At 44.4% G+C, this 24,045-nt stretch overlaps 1 protein-coding gene across 6 annotated transcripts in view; it reads right to left on the reverse strand.

The window, feature by feature from the left end:
• The window catches only part of MYOF (myoferlin), a 180,291-nt gene extending 156,567 nt beyond the window's left edge, over positions 1-23,724 (reverse strand). For 5 of the 6 annotated variants that reach the window (XM_024985591.2, XM_024985588.2, XM_024985589.2 and 2 more), the window contains exon 1: positions 23,398-23,724. In XM_024985591.2, the coding sequence (XP_024841359.1) occupies positions 23,398-23,485 (88 nt within the window). In that variant the 5' untranslated portion in view covers positions 23,486-23,724. 6 annotated transcript variants of the gene reach the window in all.
• Between the last annotated feature and the right edge of the window lie 321 nt (positions 23,725-24,045).

Consider the following 24,045-nt stretch of genomic DNA (forward strand, 5'->3'; position numbering starts at 1 on the left):
CCCTGAATGACAGGAAAAGCATCATTTGGCTGATTCAAGTCACTTAGGAAGGAGGATATTAGAAACTGACTCCATAACTTCAGGAATTCATTATCCAACAGGAAAAACTAAGATTTGCTCAACGAATCTGCCAAGACATACTCCTGAACACATGATTCAGCTGTCTTGAGAACAGAGCAGAAGGGCCGAGTCCTAGCAGATGCCACTGGTGGGGCTATCCCTGTGGAATTTCCTGCCACACCTGGTACCTACGCATAATATTGATACTAATAGTGAGACTCTCCCTCCCAGCCAGGTCTGTATTAAATCCTTCACATACCTCACTTCATTTAACTTTAACTCTTGTATCAAGCCGAAAAAGTAGGCATTGTTAATATCCCCAATCTGCAGATGAGCAAAGCAAGCCCAGAATGTTGGGTAACTTGCCCAGGGTCAGGGAGCTAGGAAGAAATCCTCTAACTCAGGACTAGTCTGCAACTACCCTCCTACCTCTCTGGCTAATAAGGAAAGATTAAGAAGTTGGCATTAGCTCCTAGCTTTCTGGAAAAACCCAGCCCAACCCCTTCCAAGAAGGCGGCTTTGATTTTTTAATCAAGATGTGTCCACATTACATTTTATTGAAAGCCTATTTTCACACATAAACATGTCAGCCAAAAAAGAAAGTACATAAATTCCTGTCTTATCAACAACCACAGTTACACACTTATTCAATTATTCAATTCCATGTCTTTTTTTCAAAGGTCTCAGCCACAGGCACTCATCAGTAGATTAAATTACCAGAAACTCTTTCCCCTTCTTCACACTCCTACCTCCCCCGTTTCCACCTCTAATGTTATGAAGATATGTTTCTTCCTATGGTAAAGAATTAAAAACTTTCAACCTGAAATACAACAATTGATTTAAATGCAGGATACACTCTGGACTCAAAGGCATTCTTTGAGACATTTCCTGTTTTTTTTTTTTTTATTAACTACAATTACTTCTCTCTCAGATCTGTGAAGGTCAACACTGCAGTAATTAACTCTTATGCCAACCTCCCAATAAGGTTTCCGAAGAACTGAACAAGCACTCTTTACCAAGCCACCACACCCTCTGGCACGGAAACTTTCCTTTGCTGTCCACCTACCAAACAGTGTGCGGAGCCCTTACTGAAGAGGTGAGAGTGACACCATGACTCCTAGTCTGTACTGGTCCATCCAGGCCGAAAGCACCAGGGTGCCGGCTAATTTTGTATCAACTTGACTAGTCTGTGGTGCCAGTTGTTTGTTCAACTCTCGTCTAGATGCTGCTGTGAAGGTATTTTATAGATGTGATTAACAATGTATAAAATTGTTTTCAAGTAATTTCAATTGTTTTCAAGTAAAGCCGATCACTCTCTGTAAGGTGGGTGGGCCTATAGCTGATAAGCCTTAAGAGAAAAAACTGAAGTTTTCCCTCTCTTCCTGGAGAAGAACGAATTTTGCTTCAAGACTGTATCAGGCCCACTGGCCTGCCCTTGAGGTTTCAGTCTCAAGACTACAATGTCAACCCTTACCTGAATTTCCAGCCTTCAGTTGGGCTGCACCCCACAGGCCTATGAGGCCCGTGTTTGACCAGCTTCAAGACCAGGAAAGAGCCTGGAGTCAGCAACAGAGACATCATCAGTGGTTTAATGGATGGGGGAGCTCACACGTCTGAAGCCAGGTCCTGGAGCAATACCCCATTGCATGCGGCAGACAGAGGGGAGGACGCAGAGGCAGTCTTTGCTTCCTGGGCAAAGGGGAGCTTATTAGTTATAGGGGAACTGACGTCAGGTGGTCTCATTTGTTACCAGGGAAAGGAGCGTGTCCCTCACTGCCCCTTTCAAAAGAACAATCAACACCTGGGGCCTGGGGCAAGCACCTAGGAAGGTCAGTCAGATGACTGGGATACAGGTGAAGTACGCAAGGGATGGGCAAGGGATGTGCAGAGAGCAAGAGAACAGCCATCTTGACTGGCCTGTCCATACATCTGCCCCACAAATTTCAATCTTGCTGACTCTACAAATGCATGAGTCCTCTCCCTCCCCACTCTCTGCCTCTGCCTCTTTCTCCATTTATATATACATGTATACTATTGGTTCCCACAAAATGGGACCAACTGGTAACACTAAGTGGCCATGGAAGTAACAACATTACAATGGTAACAGATTTTACATACTTCAAAACCATACATCTCATTGATTCTAACAACCCTGCAAGGAGAAAGCAGGTATTGGTCCAGCTTTTCTGACTGGACTTTCAAATCAGGGAACTCTCCATTTCTCTGAGCTGTTATCAGGGAGACATAAAGCTCAACCACTAAACTCAAAGTCCCTCTTTGATGAACTAGGGAATTTAGACTAGAGGAGCTCTAAGTTTTCCACCAGGTCCAATAGAACCTGAGTTTTATGAAGTCCCCCCAAGTCCTGACTGGTTAGACTGCTGCATCTTACTGAGATAGCCGCAGGAGAAGTGGGGGTGCTATTCACAAAGCTTCCACATGTAACTCAGGTCTTTGGTGAAAGTGTTAGTCACTCAGTCATGTTCGGCCAGGCTCCTCTGTCCATGAAATTCTCCAGCCAAGAATACTGGAGTGGGTAGCCATTCCCTTCTCTGAGGATCTTCCAGACCCAGAGATAGAACCCGTAGGCAGACTGTATTGTGGGGAGTCTGCATTCTGCACTGTGGGCAGACTCTTTACTGTCTGAGCCACCAGGGAAGCCCCAGCTCTTTGGTAGGCAAGGTAGACCAGCCATCCATCTAAACTTGACTTCTCATTCAGAAATACTTCTGCATCTTCTCTTGGTCCTTAATTTTGCCCCCTTTGTTTTGAGAAATATTCACATACCCAAAGGCATCCACTATTTGGCCTAAAATTTCAGATTCTCCTTGCCTCCAAGCCTTTCCACACATGGTTAGCAATTATTAAATGCTGTGAACTAGTCACTGTTCCCAGTGCTTCCCGTGACTGTCTCATTTAATCTTCACACCAACCCTAAGAGGCTAGTTCTATTATGATCATCTCTAGTTACTGAGGAAGAAACCAAGACACAGAGAGGGTAAGCCACTTCTCAGAGGCAACACAGCTAGTGAGTGGCAGAGCAAGGATTCAAACTCTAGAAGATAAAGACACAAAGCAATTTCCAAAATTGGGGGATTAAGATCAGACGGTGACTCCCTAAAGGATGGGACTATATTTTATTAATATTACTATCCCCCCGCCAGAGTCATTTCTCCACGACCTGAGTGAGCTGGACTTGATAAGCTCATGTAAGTCTTACAACGCAAGTTGCTTTAGTGATTAAGAGAATAAATGCAAAGTGCTCAACACAGAATCCAGCACAGGGTAAGCACTGAACCACCAGGAACTATTTCTTCTCACAGCACCCAAGCAGCACTCCTTGCAGACTCCAGAGGGTTTCCCAGGTGTGGAGCCCTCCCTGGAGGTCAGGGCCCCAGTGACTAAAGCAAGTGGCCTGGGCACAGCCCCGGAGGAGCAATTCTGCCACATGGCTCGGTTCCAGGCCTCTGAGGCCTGCCAGAGGCAGCTGACATGTGGGTAGTGCTCCTCCCTGGCAGTGAGCCTGACAGCTAACAGCCTCTGAAAGAACTTTCACAAGAATCAGGAGCAGGGAAAGCTTCGGAAAGGGCCAACAGGAGACTCCTCTGCCCCTCGGATCTTAGAGGGACTCAGGGGAGCACAGAGACAGGGGGCCCATCCCAGTTGAACTGACTGAAGGAGCATCCCTGTTTCCTAACTCTGGCTGCACTACTCCTGCAGGAGATGTTGCTAAAGGAGTTCGAGGAGAAAGGCGTTTTGGCCAAATGGCAACTGCAACACAAAGTGAGCCTCTTTTGTATATTTCTGAAAGCGTCACTGATATCTGCTGATAAAAGGAAAGCCCAGACAGAAAAGCAGGCTGCTCCACTTTCTGCACCCAGTGCCCCAGTGGCCTCTGGAGCTGCCCTTTCAGGTACACAAGCTCTTGGATCAAAGTCAAATCCTGCAGGGAGTTGTGGTGAAGCCCAGTCGAGCAGAGTCTGCTTCCTAAAGGCTGACCCTGGGGTGTGCTCCAGCCCTGCCAACCGCCCAGGCTGCAGACAGATGGAGCCCAGGTGGGCCAGGCACCCGGATCAGCTGTCTCAGTGGAGAACTGAGACGTGTGCCTCTTCAGTGTCTTCGTTTGTGTATGGGAATCCTTTCTGTGCCGGGCACTTTAAGGTGCCTATCAAATCCTATCTAGTGCCTACATAGTCCTACCAAATCCTTCTGAGAGAGTGTTGGGCTGCACCCCACAGGCCTACCAGGCTTGTGCTTGCCCAGCTTCAAGACTGAAGAAAAAGCCCGCGGTCAACGACAGAGACTGTTGATGGTTTAATAGATGGGGGAGCTTACACATCTGAAGTAAGGTCCTGGAGCGACACCCTACTACGTGCCATGCACAGTGGGTAGAGCATGGCGCAGTCTTCCCTCCTAGGGCTGAGGATGGAGGGGAGGGTACCAGTTATAGGGGAATTGACATTGGGTGGGCTCATTAGTTACCAGGGAAACCAGCAGAAAGGCATGCCCCTTTGATAAGAACAATCACCAGCTGGATCCCTGGACAAGTAAATGGGAAGGTCAGTCAGATAAGTTTAGATAAAACAAGTACTGGTCAAGCAGGGGATGTACAGAGAGCAAGACAACAGCCATCTTGAGTGGCCTGACCATACCTCTACCCTGACATACCCTGCACAACCCTTACAATCTTGGTCTGCCCCTCTTTGGCAATATCCCTGGGGTCAGGTAGGTAGAGGGCACTGCAACCAAACACCACAGATACAGACAGGTCAGCACTGGTTTTCACATTAGAGGAAAATAATCCAATCTCATGAACAGGCTCAGAGGTATGTTAATGGGGAAACATGTCATAGGCTATACATTTTATCACTTATATCCAATTTTCAGGGCTTCCCTGGTGGCTCGGTGGTAAAGACTTTGCCTACCCATGCAAGAGATGTAGGTTCAATCGCTGGGTCAGGAATATCCCCTGGAGAAGGAAATGGCAACCCACTCTAGTACTCTTGCCTGGGAAATCCCACGCACAGGAGCCTGGCAGGCTACAGTCCATGGGGTATAAGAGAATCAGACATGACTTAGTGACCAAACAATGACAACCACCCAATTGTCACACAAACATTGTACATATGCTTTTATTGTTTTAATATTTATGTTGCTGTGCGAGGTCTTAGTTGCAGTACATGAATTCTCAGTTCCCGCATATGACATCTAGTTCCTTGACCAAGGGTGGAACCCGGGCCCCCTGCATTAGAGGTGCAGAGTCTTAGCCACTGGACCACCAGGGAAGTCCTACCTGTGCTTTTAGCAACAAACTTAAAAAGCAAGCAGTGTAACACTTCATAGGTAGTTATACCCTGGCAATTTCACTAGATAATTTTCTTCACAACCAGAACATCAGGGCAAAAGTACGGCTAGCACAATAACTTTCATAAATACAGACCTCAATCAACAGAATTAGAATGTAACATTCACTGAGACAGAATTTTACTCTCTTTAAAATTACCCTCATCTCCACCAAACATAATCTAATCAAGACTAATTTGTTTGCAAAACAAGTCTGGTCAATTGACCACAGCAGCTCCTCCAAACTGGCTGCGGTGTAACTCCTCAGAAGGAGTGTCAGACTGAATTCCCGAAAGGCCTCTCAGGGCCACGAAAGCCACGCCAAAGACCTGCTATCAGGCTCCATCTCAGGGGAATTCTCTGTTCTAGAGGTCCCCAAGATATTGAGATTCCTGCACATGACCGGAGAGTCTTTGCCATTCACCTGCTAAGGCTGCTCAGAACCCAAGAGTCTCCAATTTCTGGCAGAACCAGGCAGAGAGAAAAGAAAAATGATTCAATTCTACCCACAGGTGTAGTTTACAAAATTGTTGTAAGTCATAACTAACTTAAAGGGAAGGGCTTCCCTCTACCTGGAGAACACAGATCAAAACCAGTAACATTCCAGACAAAACCCATACACATTATAACCATATTCACCAGTTCACTCAATAACCAATCCTTTTGTTAACTTCTATGAAGCCATCAGGTTTTCTATTAGAATCCTTCAATTTTTTACACAGTTCAGCAGTATGATCTGAAATTTATTAGAGGCCTACACCTGTCAAAACATCCTTCCTATGAATCTTCTTGAAGACAAAGCACTTTTGCAAAAGCATCAAGTAAAACAATGCTGCTGCTGCTACTGCTAAGTCACTTCAGTCGTGTCCGACTCTGTGTGACCCCATAGACGGCAGCCCACCAGGCTCCACCGTCCCTGGGATTCTTCAGGCAAGAACACTGGAGTGGGTTGCCATTTCCTTCTCCAATGCGTGAAAGTGAAGTCGCTTAGTCGTGTCCGACTCTTAGCGACCCATGGACTGCAGCCCACCAGGCTCCTCCGTCCATGGGCTTTTCCAGGCAAGAGTACTGGAGTGGGGTGCCATTGCCTTCTCTGAGTAATACAATAACTATTCATAAATGACAAAAAAGTAAAAAGGCACAGTTAAACACCTGATCACAATGTAATTGATAAGGAAACAGTTACAAGAGTTAAGATTGATTATAATCTTAACCCTTGAAAACCTCAGTCTCTGGCAAAATCCAAGAAGTAATTGTGCATTTCCTGATTGAAAAACTTAATGCTTCGGTCTCCCTCTTGTAAGCAGGCAAAGGTAGATAAACTTAGACCTGCCCGGCAATTAATGTTCTAATATTTTATCCTATTTGAAATGACCCATGAACACTCGTCTTTCAACTTTAGTTTCAAGCCTAAAATCTTCAAGTCACTAAAATCTGGAGAGACTATTTCAGATAAACATTCCCAAAGTATAATTATTTCTATAGAATTTACCTAAAAGTTATTTTTACTCCTTTACTCTTAAAGATCACATAAGATTAAAGTTCCAGAGAGGCCAGATAGATAATTGACATATAAAAGGCACATGAGGAATACCAATTCCTTCTAGAAAGCTGACTCAACCAATTACCAAAGCCTCCCTTTAATACAACAGCAGTCACTAGAGGCCATTTTTCTATAGATCTCTTGGCAGCCCCCATTCACCAAGGACAGCCCACTGCGTCCCCTCATACTAGCGGATAGCCACCTCAGAATTTCCCCATCCCTTCTGGGACGACCCCCTCAACTTTTGGGCCCCATACGCTCGTGGACGACGCCCACAACGTTCCATTCCCTGTCCTGTATTTCCCAACATCTCGGCACTCATGGGAGTTTCCTCAGTCTCCTGGCTGCTGTGCCAGTTGTTGGGCTGAACCCTGCAAGCCCACAAAGCCTGTTGCTTGCCCAGCTTCAAGACTGAAGAAACAGCCAGAGTCAACAACAGAGACATCAGTGGTTTAATGAACCAGGGAGCGTTCACGTTTGAAGTAAGGTCCTGGAGCAACACCCCACTGTGTGCAGCAGACAACAGGCAGAATATGGCAGCAGCCTTGACTCCCAGGGCTGGAACTGAGGCCAGGTGGGCTCATTGGTTACCAGGGAAACTGCAGAGGGGCAGGCCCCTCACAGCCCCTTTGATAAGAACAATCACCAGCTGGGACCTAGGGCAAGTAGTAGGATGGTCAGTTGTGTGCATAGGGTACAGGCGAAGCAGGAACTGGTTGGGCGGGGGATGTACAGAGAGCAAGAGAACAGCCATCTTGAGTGGCCTGACAATACACTCACCCTTACATACCCTGCACAACTCTTACAATCTTTGTCTGCCCCTCTTCAGCGATATCTCTGGGGTCAGGTATGTAGATGGCACTGCAACCAGATACCACAGATACGATACAGACAGCCACTGTGGTTTTCACTAAAGATGGCTGTTGTCTAGCTCTCTGACCATCCCCTGCTTCACCTATATCTTACTCACCTGACTGACCTTCCTAGATACTTGCCCCAGGCTCCAGCTAGCCATTGTCCTTATCAAAGGGGCAATGAGAGACACGGCCTCCTAGGTTTCCCTGGTAACTAGTGAGCCCACCTGACATCAATTCCTCTATAACTGGTAAGTTCCCCTCCCTCTCTCATCCCCTGGAGCAAAGACTGCCAACACATCCTTCCAGGCACCCGCTGCATCAAGGTGGTGAGTGTTACTCCAGGACCTGGCTTCAGACTCCATTAAACCCCATGTCAACTCCCCTCTCCATTAAACCACTCATGTCTCTGTTGCTGACTCTGGGGTCTGTCTTCACCCTTGAAGCTGGGCAAGGCCTGTGGGTGTGGTCAACAGGGAGGTACTAATATCTCCATTTTGCAAATGAGACTGAGGTTCAGGGATGCTAACTGACTTGCTCAGGATCACACAACTACTAAGTGGGAGAGCTCAGCTTCAGCCCCAAGCCTGCCTCGTTTCCAAACCTGTGCTCTTCATCACCACCTCAGGCTGAGGGTGCCGGTGACCTGCCACATTTTCACCACTTACCAGCTGCATGACCTTGGGCACTGACTCCAACTCTCTATACCTAGATTTCCTCATTCATAAATATTGGGACCTAATGCCCAGAAGAAATGGGTACCAAATCTGGGGGCTCATAATATGCCAGGGATTCTTCAAAGGGCTCTGTATGTCACCTGTTGCTATTATTATCCTTATTTATGCCCACTGGCACAATACAATTAAGGAGCTTCTCCAGCCTCACCTACTAGTAAGAAATCCAGAATCTCCATGCAGGTGTTCTGGCTCCTAAGACTCTTAAACTCTCATACCTCTGCCTGGCATGTTTCTGAGACATAATTTGCTAGTCAGTTAAGCCTGGTGCTCTGCAGATTCACTTCGGACCCTGCTGGAGGAGATAGGCATTCCAAGAGTTTCAGAGGGCTTCCCTGGTGGCTCAGTGGTAAAGAATCCACCTGCCAATGCAGGAGATGTAAGAGACGTGGGTTTGATCCCTGGGTCGGAAAGATCCCCTGGAGAAGGAAATGACAACCCACTCCAGTATTCTTGACTAGACAATTCCATGGACAGAGGAACCTGGTGAGCTATAGTCCAGTTCAGTTCAGTTGCTCAGTCATGTCTGACTCTGTGTCCCCCAAGGACCGCAGCACGCCAGGCCTCCCTGTCCATCACCAACTCCAGGAGTTTACCCAAGAGCTACAGTCCATGGGGTGGCAAAAGTGTCCGACAGGACTTAGTGACTAAAACAAAGTTTTAAAGCAGTTTCAAAAGGGCTCCTCAAGGCCTCAGTGTCCTGCAGAGGTGCACGTAAGAGGCCTCGTTGCAGCGCTGAGGATCAAAGGAGAGAGAATGAAAGTGTTAGGACACAGGGGACACGCCTCTGTGTAGGATTAGAGTCAGAATCATAAACATGGATCCATGCCCTCTGGGCGTCTGACTCCAAGAAACTGTTATCAAGAGAAAATAGTCACAGAAAAGAATTTTGAAAATAAGCACAAAGCTCTGAATCAAAATCTTGCTAACTCCATCCTTACCCTCCTGGGCAATAATTTTAGCTGAATTATGATGCTCAGCCTCAGGTCTCGGTGTTCCATAATTAATCATGTCTTTAAATGAGACATGTGCCATTGCCAGCACTGCACCCAGCCCTCCTCTCCATGTTGAGAATGGCTGTGGTCCCTGGGCTCTTGAGCCAGCAAGGCTGATCAGCTGCTGCAGGTATGAGGGAGACCTGGGAATCGGGGGTGTCTGTACATGGCTGCTTGGTAGTGGGAGGGCCTGGAGGGTAGAAATGCAAGAGAGATGCCAAGCACAAAGAAAGCCAGACACCCACAATGCAGTGGGAAGGCGCCTGGGCAAAAGAGTCTTGGTCTGGGCTTCTGGTCACTGCCTTTTCCTGGTCACCCTGCTTTGGCCACTCTTGTCCTCTCTGAGACTCAAGGTCCTCATCTGTGAAAGGGGTATAAACAATCACGTCCTGGACACCTGCTACAGTTATGAAGAACAAACACAAGTAAGCCCAAGAAACGGCTCTACACTGTAAGTGCCCTAGGAGGAGGCTCCTTCCTCAGGCCATGTCACATCTGGAGGCCATCTTAATGTGTCCAGCACACTGGGACAAACTGGAGGTCATCTGGGGCCTGGAACAAGGCCTCTGAAGTCTGAAGTGTCTGGCTCCAAGGAACCACTGCCCCAGGCCCTATCGCTGGTCTGAGTGGATGCCCTCAGGGCTGAATTTGCCCAAGGAAACAGAATCTGGATTGTCAGGTTTAGGGATCTAAGTTACCCCAGGGTAGGTCAAATGCACTAGTTACCCCAGGGTAGGTCAAATGCAGGTGTGACCAAAAGCCAGTGTCACCACAGAAGAGTGAATGTTACAGCCTCAGGGTGGGCCCCGTAAGCCAGCCCCACCTCAAACCTAGTGTGGGGTCTCGAACAAGGCAACTTATTCTCCCCAACACTTGGCCTCTTCAGCTATAAAATGAGGGATTTCAATTTTTTTTTTTTTTGGTGTGAAATAAATGCATCTATGTGAAGCTTTAGTGCAATGTTTCATAGCTGGTCATCAATATAACCTGCAAAAATAATGCTTCCTTTCCAAGAGATTAAACTTCTTTAATTCTGAATTCACTGAACTCTTCCTGGACCTACAGCTAGACTATAAGCTGCATACATGCAGTGGTCAAGTCTGGCTTGTTTCCCATCCGACTTGCAGTGCTGAGACCACAGCCTGGCCAAGTACACTCTTGACCAAGATCTGCTGAATGAGTTTATGCTTAAGAGGAGCAGTGGGAAGAAACAGAAGGAAAAAAAGAGGGTGGAGAGAGACAGGGACTGCCCAGGCAGTGAATTCCAACAACGAGGAGAGGTAACCACAAGGAACATTTTTTTCTTTTTTTTAAATAATGAAAGAAAGATAAGGGAAGGGATTAAAATAAAAAACAAAACGTAAGTTATCCTATTGCAATGATAAGATGATGAAAATAAAAATCCAGAAAACTAAGGTAATGAGAAGTGGAAACTCACCCTGCCGTTTAGGATCTTACTATTTTATATAAGATAAGAGTTGTGATCTCCACTAATAAAATGGCTCCCACTTGACTCTCAGAGGAACTGATTCACTGAGAAATTATGTTAGCTCTGAGCTTCTGAATCACAGCACAGTCCTAAAGACTTATGTACCCTGTGGAAACTCACCACAGGCGAGCCGGGTTTTGTTTTTTCTTTTTTTTTTTAAGTTCTTTTGTTCTTGGTACACAGTCTTCCTCTCTTAGACTGAGTTCAGATGACCTGGCAGACAAAACAACTCAATTTGTTCAGAGGAGGGAGGAAGGATCATAATCTGACTTGGATATTTAAGGCACACATTGTGTTTTTTCTGTGTAACTACAGTGACCTCCAAGAAGACACACTGGAGGCTTTGGAATCAGAGTTCAGGGTTGAATTCTAACCTGTCTCTGCCTCAGTTTCCTCATGAGTAAAATGAAGATCATAATAATACCTTGTTGCTGCTGTTGTTCAGTCGCTAAGTCACGTCTGACTCTTTGTGACTCCATGGACTGCAGCACACCAGGCTTCCCTGTTCTGGGCTATTTCCCAGAGTTTGCTCAAACTCATGTTCATTGAGTCAGTGATGCCATCCAGCCACCTCATCCTCAGTTGCCCCCTTCTCTTCCTGCCTTCAATCTTTCCCAGCATCAGGGTCTTTTCCAATGAATCGCCTCTTTGGATTGGGTGGCCAAAGTACTGGAGCTTCAGCTTCAGCATCAGTCCTTCCAATGAATATTCAGGGTTGATTTCCTTTAGGATTGGCTGATCTCCTTGCAGTCCAAGGGACTCTCAAGAGTCCTCTCCAGCACCACAGTCCAAAAGCATCAGTTCTTCAGTGTTTAGCCTTCTTCATGGTCCAACTCTCACATCCATACACGACTACTGGGAAAAAACCATAGCTTTGACTATACAGACCTTTGTCAGCAAAGTGATGTTTCTGCTTTTTATGGCAACCCACTCCAGTACTCTTGCCTAGAAAATCCCATGGACAGAGGAGCCTGGTAGGTTACAGTCCATGGGGTTGCAAAGAGTTGGACATGACTGAGCGACTTCACAGGTTATCATAGCTTTCCTTCCAAGGAGTAAGCGTCTTTTAATTTCATGGCTGCAGTCACCACACACAGTGACCTTGGGGCCCAAGAAAATAAAATCTGTCACTGCTTCCACTTTTTCCCCTTCTATTTGCCATGAAGTCATGGGACCAGATGCCATAATCTTAGTTTTTGAATGTTGAGTTTTAAGCCAGCCTTTTCATTTGTATCTTTCACCCTCATCAAGAAGCTTTTTAATTCCTCTTCATTTCCTGCCACTAAAATGGTAATATCTGCATGTCTGAAGCTGTTGACATTTCTCCCAGCAATCTTGACTCCAGCTTGTGATTCATCCAACCTGGCGTTTCACAAGATGTACTCTACATATAAGTTAAATAAACAGGGTTACAATATACATCCTTGTACTCCTTTCCCAGTTTTGAACCAGTCAGTTTTTCTATGTTTGGTTCTAACTGTTGCTTCTTGACCTGCATACAGGTTTCTCAGGAGACAGGTAAGATGGTCTGGTATGCCCACTCTTTAAGAATCTTCCACAGTTTGTTGTGATCCACACAGTCAAAGACTTTAGCGCAGTCAATGAAGCAGAAGTAGATGTTTTTCTGGAATTCCCTTGCTTTTTCTATGATCCAACAGACATTGGCAATTTGATCTCTGGGTCCTCTGCCTTTTCTAAATCCAGCTTGTACATCTGGAAGTTCTTGGTTCACATACTGTTGAAGCCAAGCTTGAAGGATTTTGAGCATTATCTTGCTAGAATGTGACATGAGGACAATTGTGTGGTAGTTTGAACATTGTTTGGCATTGCTCTTCTTTGGGACTGGAATGATAACTGACCTTTTCCAGTCTGTAGCCACTGCTGAGTTTTCCATATTTGCTGGCATATTGAGTGCAGCACTTTCATAGCACCATCTTTTAGGATTTGAAATAGCTCAACTGGAATCCCATCACCTCCACTAGCTTTGTTCATACTATTGCTTCCCAAGGCCCACTTGACTTCACACTCCAGGATGTCTGGTTCTATGTGATGCTTCCTGAAAACGATGTGAAGATGAAATGGATAATACGTACAGGTCTGAGCACAGAGTGAGAATTTAGTAAATGGTGGTGGTGGAGTAATTGGTTGTTACTCACCATGCCGACATCTCCAGAAGGCCTAAGCAGCAACCAACACTTAAAGCACTTCCTACATGCTTTCTCTTTTGTAATTACTTTCCGAGTTTTGGACTTTATCCTCTCCATTTTACAGATGAGACAACTGAGGTAAGAGATGCTGGGAACAGTGAGTGGGAGGACATGGTGAACTCTTAGCCACAGAGGCTGTTCTGTTCTCTGTGTTGTCCAACACAGCTGCCAACAACCTCATGTATCCATGAATATTTGAATGAAATAATATTAGCAATTCAGTTCATCAAGTCACACTGACCACATTTCAGTGATCACTACCCACACGTGTCTCATGGCTCTGTTAGAGACAGCAGATCTTGGACATCACCACTATCATAGAAGGGACTATAAGACAACAATGCTCTAGACAATCAAGCACACAGTAGGCATACAAAGATGTGTCTGCCAAATGAAGTAAAAAACACTTAGTAAAATGATCTATTTTATTCTCACCATAATGACTAGCTGTTCTGACAAAATACGAACCCAACTAGAGCTCCCTTCTAGGTTGTAGCTTCACCTTCTAAATGGAGAACAGGCAATTCTCTGGCAGTCCAGTGGTTAAGACTCAGAGCTTTCACTGCCAAGGGCCTAGGTTCAATCCCTGGTTGGGGAACTCAGATCCTATAAGCAGCACAGCCAGAAATAAACAAATTAATTAAATAAAAGGAGAGCAAACAGGTTCTGCCTCAACTGTCTTCATTCAATTTGAAAACATTTATTTAGTCCCTAAACTAACCTACTAATTTTTCACTTTGCAATGTGCAAAGGTAACAAAACTTCGGGAGGCAAGATGGCATTAAACATCTATTTTTAGTCCAGGTACCTTAAATACTCATTTGACTTTTATAACCTTCAGGGGTAGGTCTTATAACCACTTCACAGCTAGGAAAACTGAGATTCAGAGAGGTTTCTTGCCATTGATTAGACCAAAGCCCTAATATCAAGGTCAGAGGTAGGCTAGGACTCCCCCGCCTTCCAGTTTCCTTTGAGATGCAGCTTAATGGATCCCAAATAGCATGTGGAAACTCTGAAGGACTACACACTCAGGATCAGTTTTGTAGTTTGTGGGCACAGGGATCTGGTATCATTTGGTCCCATCTGGTTCCCCTGGCCTGTGAGATCCTAAACTGAATGACTGAAGGGAGGAGCCAGAATCATTCATTCAACACCACTAATTGGTCATCTACTATCTGCCAGGCACTGAGCAAGGTGTTGAAGAAGGAGACATGGCCCCTGTGCTCAAGAAGCTTCTAGTCTCTGGAGGAAGCAGACAGAAATCAAATAAGCCAGTAAATACACAACTGCATATTCCACTAAGTGCCACGAAGGAGTGTAGAAGGTTAGGGGAGAGGACGACAGGGCACCTGATCTGGGGCTACTCTGATCTCCTAGGATGTTCTGGGGGCAGAAGCAGGGGGCCCTCTGGTTCCAGCCTTGCCCTGGTGAGTCCAGGCCAACTGGGAGACCTGGCACTGCAGGGAACCAAGGCTATTTTCTACTTGCCTTCTGCTCTGCTATGGCTGCCAGCACAACCTTAGCTACACAGCCACTGGTCAAGAGGCCACCAGGCTCTTGAGCTGCTGCTGGGCCCTGACAGGCAGGCTTCTGGTCACAGGAGGGCTGCCTCATGGCTGGCCACTAAGGCTGCAGAAACACTATGAATTAATGAGGCAAGTATGAGCTGACAATCCAAGTCAACAGAGAGTTGCTAAGAATCTACTGTTCACACCCATTAGGATGACTATTATCCCCAAAAAAACAAACCACAGAAACAAACAAACAAACAAAAAAACACAGAAAATACAAAATGGTGGTAAAAATGTGGATAAGATGGAACCCTTTTAGCACTGTTTGTGGGGATGTAAAATAGTACAGCCACGATAGAAATCAGTATGGTGGCCACCTTGAGCAAATCTGAGTTCCCTGCAATTACATAACTGCTGACACTCCCAGGTGGCTCAGTGGTAAAGAGTCCGCCTGCCAATGCAAAAGACACAGGAGACCCAGGTTCAATCCCTGAGTTGGGAAGATCCCCTGGATAAGGAAATGGCAACCCAGGCCAGTATTCTTGCATGGGCAACCCATGGACAGAGGAGCCTGGCGGGCTGCAATCCGTAGGGTCTCAAAAGACAAGACTTAGTGATTGAGCACACACACAGACAGGACACCTTACCCCTTAGATGGTGGAACAACTGAGTCCTGAGAGAAGGACCTTCTACGAGACCACAGTTCAGTTTGGTTGAGGAAATACTCCTCATTGGATTTCTGGGAGAATGACAAAATGTGTCTTTGCTATCACTTTCCATTTCTGTGCTTTTCTTCTACCTCTCTGGACCTCCCTCTCCAGTCTCAGGCAGGTAAAGCCCTCAGGTCGCCTCTGGCAGGGCTGCCCCACCTAGCCCTGCAGGCCTGCACAGGCTGAGCACTCCCTAACCCTAATCCTATTTCACAGAAGAGAGTGAGAAAGCATGGTCCAGCTAGCCTGCCCAGTGCAGTTTTCTTATTAATTTAATTCAGTTGGGCTGCTTCCTTAGTACTGTTCACATTAGTTTCTTCCTTCTCATTCTAGCCATGAAATGAGCTCCCTCTGTCTTAGAAAGCGCTTGTCTCAACTAGTACACCCCTCACTTAGTCTTGTTGTTGTTCAGTCACTTAATCATATGCAACTCTTTGCGATCCCATGGACTGCGGCATGCCAGGCTTCCCTGTCCCTCACCATCTCCCAGAGTTTGCTGAAGCTCATGTCCATTGAGTCAGTGATGCCATCCAACCATTTCATCCTCTGTACCCCTGACTTCTCCTCCTTCCCTGAATCTTTCTTATACCTGACTAGAACTAAAACATCCACAATGCTACCTAATGGCTCCCAACTGGTTTATGAGTAAAACATAACCCTAATCACACCAATTACTCCTTGATCAACCTCACCCCACAGGACAGGGGCTCCCTGGCCCTTTCTGATATTTTTCCAAACCTGGAATATCTTTCTTTTCATTATTTCTGTCATCCTTTAAGACCACTCAAGAACACCGTCTCCATGAAGATTTCCTCTCTTTCATCTGCTCTTGCATGCCTATTCTGGTTTGTAACTCATTCTTGTGTTCCAACCAGCTGGTTCCCTAGACACAGAAGACAAACCATGTGATATGTATTTTTCTAGACTTAATTTCTGTTATACTGTCTGGCACATTTTAGGGCTCCATAAAAGTAAACGTTATCAAATAGGGAAGGAAGTTTAGGAATTCCCATGTGCAATTTTATATATGTATTCATTTAACCCTCAAACATCCCCTCAAGGTAGGAGATATAATAACTCCTAGTTGAACTATAATAACTCTGCAGCTGAAGGTTTTAATTCATTAGCTCATGAGCACTTAGAAAGTAAGAGGTGAAAATTGGAATGCTCATTCCTAAGCCTCCCTGGCTCCAAAGCCCAGGGTTTTTGCATCCTCATGTCCAATAAGCTTTTACCCTAATGCTCAAGGCCAAGTTTGCTGATAAAGCTTAAATGTCTAAGCAGCTGTTTCTAAGAGAAAACTGCTCAGAGTCTCTCAAAGCACACCCCCTACTCAACAGAACAGCTGTTCAAAAGGACTTACAAAGTAAAGTAATCACTGCCAAATTATGGCAAACACATTCTGTCTTACAGACCACTGAACGTTTCATGCACAAATTTTCAACATAAAACTGGCAGCTTCACAGTTTTATGTTGGATCCTTTCCCAGTCAGGATCAAGGAAGCAAAAAGTAGTATGATACTGATTTGCCCTTGGGTAGCAGGTGCTAGGGACTCGGTGTTCAGAAATGTATGAAGTGGCCTTTGCCAAGCCTAATCCACAAAGCATCTGAGAGAATAATAAATGTAATTCTTCCTGAAAGAAGAAAGAATGGTGGACTTCTGACCATTTCAAGACCAAGAATTAATGACTTTATTGTCTTACATCTCCTGCCAGGGCATTGTTTCCAGGGTCAATCTTTAAAACATATATTCAACATCTGTGATATGATAGAGTGGCAGAGGACATAAAAACTCCATGACTTCTTTTTTTTTTAATCATTTATTTATTTATTTTTGACATTGCTGGGTCTTTGTTGCTGCTCTGGCTTTTCTCTAGTTGTGATGAGTGGGTGTTACTCTCTGGTTACAGTGCATGGGCTTCTCATTGCGGTGGCTTCTCTTGTTGCAGAGCGCAGGCTCTAGGGTGCCCAAGCTCAGTAGTTGTGGCTCCTGGGCCCTGGAGCACAGGCTCAGTAGTTGCGATGCATGGGCTTAATTGCTCCTCAGCATGTGGAATCTTCCCAGACCAGGGATCAAACCCATGTCTTGTGCATTGGCAGGTGGATTCTCTACCACTGAGCCACCAGGGCATCCCCCACCTCCTGCGTCATGCCTCCGTGGCAGAGCCAGATCCCATGGGGATGGAGAGACCCACTAGCAAACCCCAACCAATCAAAGACCAGCACCCCTGGACATACCTTAAGGGCATACACTTAAGATTTGTTGTGCAGGAGGAAAACAAGTCACACTGATTTGTTTTTCAAAGGTAATTGTGGCTTTGTAAATAACTGAGAGTCTATAAAATACGCCTTTGGAAAGTGTACCTTTCAGAGTTTCCATGCCTTGATAAGGTGGGGCCACTTTCCACAGATAGTGAGTCTCCAAACCCTGTTCTCCCAGAACTGATGGGGATGATTCAGTACCTTGAACACTTTTGCTTTCCAGAGTGTTTTGTAAAAACGACGCAGTAGTTCTAGCAGAGTACCAGTGTGGCATGGTTGTCAGTTTGTGCCAGTGGGAATCTTTGACTAGCCCTACAGTATGGGCTTCCCTGGTAGCTCAACTGGTATAGAATCTGCCTGCAATGCACGAGACCCTGGATTGATTCCTGGGTCGGGAAGATCCCCTGGAGAAGGGATAGGCTACCCATTCCAGTATTCTTGGGCTTCCCTGGTGGCTCAGATGGTAAAGAATCCACCCACAATGCGGGAGACCTAGGTTCAATCCCTGGGTTGGGAAGATCCCCTAGAGGAGGGCATAAGGCAACCCACTCCGGTATTTGCCTGGAGAATCCTCATGGACAGAGGAGCCTGGTGGGTTACAGTCTATGGGGTCTCAAAGAATTGGACATGACTCAGTCACTAAGCATGCACAGCACGGTATGGTCTGGGTAAACCAGGTCACCATGTAGGCCACTCACTAGGTACCTTCACAGATGATAGTGAATGAGACCCGCTGGATCTTTCTCCCATCATACTTCACCATTCCTAATTGGAATTTCGTAGCTTTTCCCTTTACTTTAAATATCACTTTTCTAACTCAACTATTTTTTTCAAATTTTCAAGTAGCTAAGTAGTTTTTGCTAAAAATAGTCAGAGAATTCTCTATTGCATAAATCACAACCTTTGGGGAATTTCACAAATCTACTTCCTTTCAGATAAGCCACCAGAGGCCCATTTTTCAAGAGGAAAAAGGGATTCTCAGAGAGGTTAAGTGGTTTCCTCAAGACTACAAAGTTGATAAGCTCAATGCAGGGGATACCCTAGAAATACCAGGATTTCAGTCTCAAAACATGTCCAGATGAAATAACAAATATCTGGAAAAATAAGCAATAACATGAAAATTCTTTAGTGACATCTGGACTAAGCAGTAGCCGTTCCACAAAGACCTCAAAGAACTACACAAGACCAGAAGTGAGAAAATTCTGGCTAATGGAATGGGCTTGATAAGGACAAATGAGACAACTGTTAGTAGTTGCTACAACTATGCTCTTTTGGAGTCAAATGTTGAATGTGGACACAATGTTGCCACATTGTAAAAGTACAATACAAAAGTGTGCAAGAAAATTTCCTTTCAACCAATCTTTTCAAGAGATTTGACACAGAGGCAGGAGACTAGCCAAATGGAAGTCATCAGCAATAGTCAGCAAGACTGCCTTTAAAAGAAAAGAAATGCACACATATACATACACAGACACACACACACATACAAACACCAGGGAATCTGTCTTTCAGAAATGTTCTCTTTTACAAGGAGATCCACTGTAAGGATGTCCATTGCAGCCTCCTTGCTAACAGGGAGTAGCTACTTACAACTTTTAGCAAAAAATTACAACTTTTTAGCAAACTTACTCCGAGAAGGCAATGGCACCCCACTCCAGAACTCTTGCCTGGAAAATCCCATGGATGGAGGAGCCTGGTAGGCTGCAGTCCATGGGGTCAGGAAGAGTCGGACACGACTGAGCGACTTCACTTTCACTTTTCACTTTCATGCATTGGAGAAGGAAATGGCAACCCACTCCAATGTTCTTGCCTGGAGAATCTCAGGGACAGCGTAGCCTGGTGGGCTGCTGTCTATGGGGTCGCACAGAATCGGACACGACTAAAGCGACTTAGCAGCAGCATTGCAGCAAACTTACAACTCTTCAGCAAAAAATCAGAAAGGATTCAAATCAAACTATTTAGAGTAGTTACCCCTAGGTAGCAAGACTGTAGAGAAAGGAGGGACATGGTGAGAACTGTCACTTTTTAGTTTTATAATCTCCTTTGGATTGTTAGTCGGTTTTGTTTCTACATGCATATATTTTTTAATTAAAAATCTTTAATACTAAACGAACTTTTTTGATATGTGATGTTTGGGGGAATCATAAAGTCTTAGCCTTGAAAGAGGCCTCAGAAGTCTGTCTAATCTAATCTCAACTAGATTAGTCTCACAGCCTGGCTGTCTGTATGAGACTCAAGGGAGAATGGCCAGCACAGACTGACAAGCACTCTGCTCTTACGATTCAGAGTTGGCTTGCAGAACCCAGCACACCCTAAGAATGTGAAAACTCTCTCCTTTTGCACTGCTAAATATCCATGACATCCACACCATAGGGACTTCAGTAATCCTCAGATCCTGCTGGTTCATACAAGGTCTTGAGTTCAGCCTCAGAAGGGGAATGAACATGAGAGATTGAGGTCAACTAAGTCAGTTGGCTGTCAGTACAGCACGTTCCCAACTAAAGTCTACAGGGGGGCTCAGTGTCAACACAGCCATCACCATTAACACTCCCATCACTTAGCCATTCTTCCTACAATCCTACAGCTTGAAAAGAGAAGTGCTGATTACTGCCCGATCTTGCTGTTTTATGTACTCAAGAGGCAAAACTGTTTACAGTTAGTAAACTCAGGGGCTTTCTTTGGTGCTGTCTTGAACCTCTGTTAGGGCTTTTCACATCTTACTCTCCTCATTTCTCACTCACGCCACCCCATGAAGGACATCTGGCTTTGCTCCATTCCAATGGATGGATTTATGGTGATATCAGTATCCTCAATTCCGTCAGAACGTAATGTTACTTAATCTTACCCAGTGCTCAAAATTGGAAGGCATGCCTGGAAAGGGTTTGCTATCACCAATATTTTAGACTATTGAAATAGACTGAAAGCAAGAAAAATGCCATAGTCATTATTATATGTGCTTTAGTGCCTAACACAATGCCTTTCATACCCTGCTGAGAGCAGTTATTCAATACATGGAACTGTAAAATTATAGAGCCCTAAAACTGAAAGAAATCTCAAGGAGATCAGTTCCCATGATTCCACAGCTGAGAAATCTGAGACCTTGGTGGTGAAATCCGCATCATCGGCTGTTCTATGAACATTAGCCAGAGTCCAGATACTCCTACTCTGGAGCTGAGTTGTTTCTTCCATTAGATTGCTTGTCAGGTGAATAAATAAATGACTTTACCATTCGACTTATACAACCAAAGGAGACTAGAAAAGAGACTGAAGCTAAATGACCTAGTAAATGTAATAATTTACATAACCTATATTGGCCCACATGAACTGAAGTTTTCCACTTTCAGTTGAGTGTTTATGTTCACAGCCTTAGGCAGATGTAATTTTAGTCATGTGAAATTTTTGACCCATACATACTCCAGACAAACAAGTCAGATTTCAATATAGTGTTACATTGTAGTTCCTTTACGATCTGTACGACTTGCCCCACGACATTACCAGATTGAACCCAACATATTTTTACATGTCTTTACATGTCAATGGCGAAGGAAACAAACTTTTCATCTTAGGTCCCAATTATGCAACTGCTTCAGGAAAAATTTTTTTACAAAGCCACAGTGAGATATCTGTCAGAATGGCTGCTATCCAAAAGGCGAGAAATAAAATGTGTTGGTGAAAATGTGGAAAAAGGGAACCTTCATACATTCTTGGTGGGGATGTGAACTAGTCCAGTCACTATGAAAAAGACTATAGAGATTCCTCAAAAAATTAAGAGTAGAACTGCAACATAATTCAGCTATCCCACTTCTGGCATTTATCTAAAGAATAAACAAACACTAATTTGAAAAGACATGTGCACCCCTGTGTTCACTGCAGCATTATTTACAATAGCCAAGATATAGAAATAACCTAAGTGCATACCAATGGATGAATGGATAAAGAAGATATGGTATATACAGATATGCAATGGAGTATTACTCAGGAATTTTTTTAAATGGTAAAACCTTGCCATTGCAACAACATGGATAGACCTTGAGGGTATTATTATAAATGAAATACATCAAACAGAGAAAGACAAATATTAACACCCTATGATTTCACTCATATACAGAATATAAAAAACAAACTAAAAAAAACAAATGAACAAACCAAATTAGAAAAACAAAGAAAACCCAAAACATGTAGATATAGAGAACAGAGTAGCGGTTATCAGAAGGGGAGGGGTGGGGAGGAAGGCAAAATGTGTAAACAGGATCAACTGTAATGAAGAATGGAAATTAAATATTTGGTGGGAAGCATGCTGCAGTACATACAGAAGTAGAAATATAATATTATATAAAACATAAAATGTTACAAACCAATGTAACTGCAATAAAAATAAATTTGGAAATAAAAAAGAAAAAGATTTTTTAAAAGAACACATGCAGGGGAACCCTGATATAACATGAGTATGTGATATTCACTAACCAGATTCTTAACTACATTGTACATTAAGAATCCAAGTTTTGTCTCCCAAATCTTTTTTAACTAACCAATCATTTGGCAGCTTTGGGTTTCATTTCTCTGCTCATCTCAGAGGGGGAGATTTCAGAAGAGGAACAGAGATAAAATGGACAAAAGAAAGAAGAAAGGCACAGGTTACTCAGAAACTGGAAGGGAGAAGTAGTGAGTTCCCAGAGGAAGAGAGAAACGTGCTGAGGTTTGATCAGGATCCAGACACCCATCAGGGCCCCCACTTTTTCTGCCCTCCTCTCTCACTCCCTTTCATTTTTCCTGCCAAGGAGTGAACTGGCAATCTTACCAATGACCTTGGACAAACAGAACCCACTAAAGCTCCTAAATTCAGCTTTAGACACATCACTCCAGCCCAAACTGGAATGACCTACCGTGGCTGACAGTGTGCCATCCCTCCAACCACTCATGTCCCCCTCCATTGCAATGAAATGTCAAGATAAATCACCTGTCAGAATTACAACAAGCCTTTTAAAGATGATCTACTCTACACCCCCCTCATTTGTTTTGCAGAAGAGAAAACTGACATCCAGAGATTTCTAAGTCACTAGAGCAAGTCCAAACTAGATGCCTAAACTGCAAATTTGCATTGTTCAGAGCTCTTTCCTCTAGGAGCAGTTTAAAAGCTACGGAACACACAAAAAAACACCCTAACTTTGGAGAGATGAAGAACAACTATAAAGAGGCACAAAATAACATGAAACAAACCAAAACAATACCTTTACTCCACCTCCCAGAAGCCCAGTGACAATAAAAGCAGCAAAGGGCTGTTTTACCAAGTAATGGTACTTCGAACAACTTAATTGTGCTTTTTCCTCCTTTATCCATTTCTCACAGGCAGAGGCAATAAAAACGTATACATGATTACTGAAACTCCTAATATGAACCAACACATAACTATTTTTTTCCCAGAACATTTTGATACTTGAAATTTGGTATATGGTTTACTACAAGGGCTATTAGAATTCAAACATCCGGTCATACAATGAGCCTCAAAGCCCTGCGGAAAATCAAATGCCTTCCACAGAAATCTGTCCTCTCCCCTGACCTGTACAGGTAACAAATTCTAGCTATAGCTTCAGAGGATTTGATCGATCGCAGACTTTCAGAGAATGTGTAGACCCAAGAAACTAACATTCCAAAGCAGGACTGGAGAAAAAGAAGCAAACTTGGCCTTACCCTTAAAAATAACAGAAACAATAGGATCCGGTTTCCCAAATTTCGTCTTAGGGATATTGCTGGCAGATTCCACAATCACTCGAAGCATGGCTCTCAATGGACAGAAAGCAAGCTTCAGCAACGAAGTTAAGGAGGCTAGGGCTCTGGATCCTGGCCGCGCTGCCCGGGAGAGAAAGCGGGGGATGACTTGTCCAGCGAAGAGGGAAGGAGGAGAGGCAATGGGTGGGTCCCTGACGGATTATTTACTGAAGGTTACGTGTAAACTGATATCCAAACGCCCCAGTCTCCGCAGCTCCGCAGGCACCCACTTAAGAATTCGGGAAATGTGGAAGTGAAAAGGACAAAAGCCAGCTAAAAATAATTATGGGCAACAAATGAAATGGAGCTAACAAATGTAGACAGGTCAGGAGACTACTAAAACGCTGCTGTTAATAAGTGACAATACTCGAAGCCCAATTAATTGGTTTTCTGTTTCCCTTCCATTCTTTTCTGATCTTCCTGGAGTTTTAAAACTTGACTGAATCAGTTTAAAAAAAAATTTTTTTTTTTTTTTTTAACTTTTGCTGTTTCTTTTCTCCTGCTGTTGAGCATACTCACTCAGCAGTAACTTACAGAACAAATTGTTTTGAATCAGTTAAAGGGTGCCCC

The sequence above is a fragment of the Bos taurus genome, chromosome 26, assembly GCF_002263795.3.
Source record: "Bos taurus isolate L1 Dominette 01449 registration number 42190680 breed Hereford chromosome 26, ARS-UCD2.0, whole genome shotgun sequence".
In the NCBI taxonomy this organism is placed as follows: domain Eukaryota; kingdom Metazoa; phylum Chordata; class Mammalia; order Artiodactyla; family Bovidae; genus Bos; species Bos taurus.